At 60.9% G+C, this 5153-nt stretch overlaps 1 protein-coding gene across 1 annotated transcript in view; it reads right to left on the bottom strand.

Annotated features, from left to right (window-relative positions):
* Positions 1 to 5153, bottom strand: part of Ccdc57 (coiled-coil domain containing 57) — a 55095-nt gene that overhangs the window by 10789 nt on the left and 39153 nt on the right. Inside the window, exons 12-13 of the mRNA XM_048796551.1 lie at positions 4142 to 4251; positions 2211 to 2387 (exon numbers count right to left, since the gene is read on the bottom strand). Coding sequence (XP_048652508.1) covers positions 2211 to 2387; positions 4142 to 4251 — 287 coding nt within the window. The remainder of the gene's footprint in view (positions 1 to 2210; positions 2388 to 4141; positions 4252 to 5153) is intronic.

Below are 5153 nucleotides of genomic sequence, written 5' to 3'. Positions count from 1 at the left end.
CGTGAGCCCCCCCCCCCAGCACTCTGAGAGCACACGGAGCCCTCCCACCACCTCACGCGGCCCCCTGCTCTCTGACAGGGACGGGGACGCGTGACTCCACCCGGTGTTCCCACCAGGCCCTTCCCAGCTTGATTCTCCTGTGGGACCCAGAACACTCGCAGCGTTGGAGGGCTGGCCCCTGGTGACACTGACACCTGGAGTGCAGGCCATCCCTCCCTGGGTGCCCAGGACACCTTGCGCCTAGGCTCCGCTGTGAGCCCAGGGCCTCCTGCCTGAGGTGGGAGGTGTTGTGTGCTGACCCTGGGGAGGCCCTGAGGCCTCGCCACTGGAGACGCGTCCTGTCCCTGGCCTCCAGACGCGGTGACTGGATTCCCAGTGGGCTGGGCCTCCCTCTGGTTCACCCGGCTGCGTGGTCCTTCACGTTTGCTGGCGACGTTCTGATTTGAGGTGCCAGCTCCTCTCTCGTGACGCACCTGTTCGCCTGCCCCGTGTGGCCCGGTGACTGCCTGCTGGTTCAGTGAACTGTAGTCTGTCCTGTCATTATGGGGCCAGATGTGGCAGGAAGCCCCTTGTGGAGGGTGCCGTGGCCCCCTGCCTCAGTCTGTGCTGGGTGCCAGGGGGCACTGTCCCTGCAGCCTTGGTCCTGGGAGCAGGGGCCCCTCCCACTGCTTCCCTGCATGTTGGAGGTGACTCCAGCCCTGTGTGGCGCCCAGGAACTGCCTCCCTGCCTCCCCTCTCCTGGCATCGGGAGCCTGGCACCCAGGTGTGCTGCGGGCGGCGAGCAGCATCTGTGGGGTGCTGGTCACCGTGCTTCCTAAGCCTTCCGTTGTCACACAGCGTCTGCCTGCACAGCTATGTACACGACTCTGAGGCCACCTGCCCTGGAAGAGCGGGGCAGGGCCTTCCAGGCCGCTGCTACCATGGATTAGTACCTTGGCTCTCAGTTCAGCTTCTGCATGTGCTTTCTGCCCCTCTGCGCTGGGCAAACGGGAAGGAGGAGCAGGTATAAAGGCTGCTAAGGCCTGGCTGCAGGCGCTGTCCTGGGAGGGGCTGTGGCAGGCTGGGGCAAAGGCCCGAAGTGCCCGGCGGCTGGGAGTCAACCCGGTGTTGCTGCACTGTGGAGGCAGGGATGCCAGGCAGGGCTGGGCTCTGGGTGCTGGGCACTGGGTGCTCTGCTGCTCAGCCCTGCTGGGCTTCTCCGGGCCATTCCTAGGCAGCCCCTGCCAGAGGCCCTGGGGCTGCTCTTCCTCTCGGGTCCCTGGTGCTCAGGGGACACCTCCACTGTCTTCACCTCCTCTGCTTCTACCAGAAGATGTCCCTGAAACCTTCTGTTGATGGACAGGTCACCTTTGATAACCACAGGCCATCCAGGTCACTAAAGATGACCGCAAGTCACCACAACAGTCGCAGCAGATAACTGACCAGATTTTTGGGGGGCAGTACTGGGGACCGAACGCAGGGATCTCTACAACTGAGCAATATCCCCAGCCTTGAAATTTTTTTTTTTTTTTTAAATTTTGAGACAGGGTCTTGCTAAATTGTCCAGGGTTACCCCAAACTCACAATCCTCCCGCCCAGCCTTCCCAGTAGCTGGGATTACAGGTGTGTGTCATCGTGCCTGGCCACTGAAGGTCACAAGTCACGGCAGGTCACTGTGGGGCAGCACTGCAGGTTACTGGCAGGGCCTGAGGACACCTGAGGAGGCTGGACTGTCTGACTGTCCCCACTAGTCCCTCAGAGCTTTAGGTAAGAAAAAAGGGCCTGCCTGTCACTGCTAAGCCAGAGTCAGGACCCGAGGTCCTCTGTAAGGCTGACCCATCACAGGCTTGGCAGGCACTTGGTGCGAAGACCTGACTGCCACCAAGGCTCTGCATGCTGTGGCGACTGCCTCAGAGGCCTCCTCCCATGGGCAGGGCCGAGCCAGTCCACACAACACACGCCTCTCAGCAGACAGCCCAGGCCTGTCAGAGGAAGCGGGCAGCTCTCTGTGGGAGGGGGTGTGGGCTGTGCCGCGGTGGCACGGCAGCTAGTCAGAGAGGACCAGAGGCAGGAGCAAGTTCACAGAGGGAGGCGGAGGAGGAGAAGGTGGAAGGACAGAGGCAGCCTGCACGGCAGAGCAGCAAGGTGTGCCGAGCACCCGCAGGGCAGGGCCCTTGGCAGCAGTGCAGGAGGAGCGCGGGGCAGCTCGTGGGAGGCCGGAAGGGACCCACCTCTCTCCTGAGCTGCTCCCTGCCTAGAGGCTGCTCTCCTTCCCGCTGGGCTGTCCCAAGATGCTTCTCCAGCTCAGCCACCTGCTTCTGCAGCTCCAGCACCTCCACATGCACCTGGTCCACCTCCCGGGGAAGCTCGAGGTGGAGGGTGTCCGGCTCCAGGGGCTTCTGCTGCACCTAGAAGGCCATTTCACAAAGCAATGTGAGGAACAAGGCAGGGGGTGCCGGGGCTGGAGAAGGACAGGAAGCAGGACCCTCAGAGGCACCTGGGGAAAGTGGGGACCGACATGTAAGTGAAATAAGCCCATCCCCAAAAACCAAAGGCCGGGTGCTCTCCTGCTGTGTGGATGTGACCCACAGTAAGTGGGTGGGAAGAACAGAAGTCCACTGGACTAGACAAGGGGGAAGGAAGAGAAGGCAGGGGAGGGGAATGGGAAGACAGTGGGGTGAAGTGGACGTGGCTCCCTGCGACTCCACACAACCACAGAATGGGAAGCCATAGTCCACGTGTGTGAGATACGTCAAAATACACTCTGCTCTCACGGACAACTAAAAAGAGCCAACAAAAAAACGTTTTTAAAAAGGCAGCAGGGGAGCAGAGAGGAGCGAGGAGTTTCTCTGCAGGCGGACATGATCACCAGCGCACCTGCCCTGGGCTGGCCCCAGTGCTGCTGGGGAGAGTCTGTGTGGTGATGCATTGGAACCTCCTCCCAATCCCAGCCCCAGGGAGAAACAAACACCTAAACAAGACACTGCGAGCAGCTGAGAGCAGTGGGCCTCCCCCACCAGTCAGTCAAAGCAGCAGAGGTAGGCGGAAGGTTCAAATGAAGTCACAGGCCACAGCAAGAGCTGCAGGTGACACAGGCTGGCGGGACCTCCTGGACCTGATCAAAACTAAACCGTTTCTGCTTTGCACACCATGAAAGGTGAAAAGACAGAATGGGGGAGATGCAGCAGATGGTGTATCTGTGGGGGACTCTGACCTCTCGACAGTGAAGACGAATAACCCAGTTAATAACAGCCACGGAGCTAAACAGACATTTCTCCACTGAAGGTGTACAAATGGCCAGGGACCCCATGAAGAGGTGGTCAGCAGCATCATCACCAGGAAAATGTGAGTGACCACCTCACTAGACGCCACTTCACACCCACCAGGTGACTGGAGTGAAAAGACAGAAAACAGCCGCACTGCTGGGCTGGACTGTGCGGGGGCAAGGGTGGGGGTCCTGCAAGTGCTGACCACGGAGCTGCCCCGGACCCCACAGCTCCACTCAGGCATACCCCAGCCCCAAATGCTCGTCCCCAGAGAAACCCACACGCGACCAACATGGCAGCACTACTCAGGCCTCTGCTGAGAAGAGGTGGACAGGAGGTGACGCACCACAGCACGAGTGGACGCAGTGGGGGAGGAAGGAGGCGCTGGCCTGTGCCTCGGGCAGGCGGCCTTGAGGACCCTGTGGTGAGTGTGCAAAGCAGGACCACAGTGCCCGCACCCAGGGCCAGCCCACACAGGGCCCGCGCGTCCCTCTGGCCGCACTGCTGAGACCTCTTCTCCCCTCCCCGGGTTCCTCCTTTTCTTTTTGGCACTGGTATGGGGTCCAGGGCTGCTGTGCCACTGAGCTATGTCCTCAGACCTTTGCATTTTTTTATTTTGAGATAGGGTCTCGCTAGGTGGCTGAGGCTGGCCTAGAACTGCGATCCTCCTGCCTCGGCCTCCCCAGTTGCTGGGATCACAGGCCTGTGCCACCGCACCTGGGCACCTTCCACAGCCACACACGAGATAAGCCACTGCTGCTCACCACAGCCCTTTGCTGAGAAGGAAACAGGCACAGAAAGGGCAAGTGGACTTCCAGGGTCAGCAGGCCTGCACCCCTGAACGGCTCTCTCGTAGGAAGAGCTGCACTGCCGTGCCTATCACAGGACCACCTCACCTTCTTTCTGAGATGTGTCACCAGCAAGTTCAAGAGATGCACTCTGTCTCTGAGCTTCCGGAGTGCCAGGGCCAATCCAGTGGATGCGTGACCATCTGTGACAGATTCTCCTGCAGAGAAGAGCAACTTCTGTGAGGCTCAGATCTGGGAAATCAAGAACACCGTCTCTCACGAGCCCCAGGACCAGGGGGAGCCAGGGAGGCTGCTGAGTGGACTCGGGGAGAGGAGGCCCTTCCCTGAAGTGAGGGGTGTGAGTCCCTGCAAGGAGCAGAAGAGTCCTCACGTAAAGAGCAGGAGCCTCTGCAGGACAGACACACCTCACCACGTAGCAGCTGAGAGGCCAGCGGCTGCTGCTTCTCCTAGATGGAGGAATGTTTATTTGGGAATTAAGCAAAAAGATGCCCCTGTGACACATGGTCCAAGAAGAAATGACGTAGGAGTGGTGGCACAGGCCAAGGCAGGAGGACACAAGTTTGAGGCAAAAGAAAAAATGATAAAGAAAGGACAGGGGCTGCCCGCAGTGGCAGAACGCCCCGGACAACCAATGGGCAAATCCAGCTAGCCACACTCGGAAGGAGGGACCCTGAGCACCAGGCCTCTCTAGAGCCATCCAGGCGGCAGGCTGTGTGAGGAGGTGAGCGGGGCCACCGGCCCACCACTGGGCATGACGAACAGCGGGGCCAGGACACGAGCAGCCCCTACCGAGGGCTGTCCCTGGGAAGGGGCTGCGGGCACCCAGGAGGACTCCCGGGAGTCCCTGTCCTTTCTTCTCCCTCTACTCCTGGCTCAGGTGTCAGAGGAGCCCGCACCCCAGAAACACCAATGAGCAAGAACAAGAGGCTCAAGGGAAGCCAGCTCCCAGAGCCCCAGGACCAGGGAGCCCCAGGACCAGGGGGAGCCCCAGGACCAGGGGGAGCCCCAGGACCAGCGGGAGCCCCAGGACCGGGGGAGCCCCAGGACCAGGGAGCCCCAGGACCAGGGGGAGCCCCAGGACCAGGGGGAGCCCCAGGAC

This window comes from Marmota marmota, unplaced genomic scaffold (assembly GCF_001458135.2).
Source record: "Marmota marmota marmota unplaced genomic scaffold, marMar, whole genome shotgun sequence".
NCBI classification, from domain to species: Eukaryota; Metazoa; Chordata; class Mammalia; order Rodentia; family Sciuridae; genus Marmota; species Marmota marmota.
Note: the sequence above shows the minus strand (reverse complement) of the source record. Positions and strands in the feature narration are given on the sequence as shown.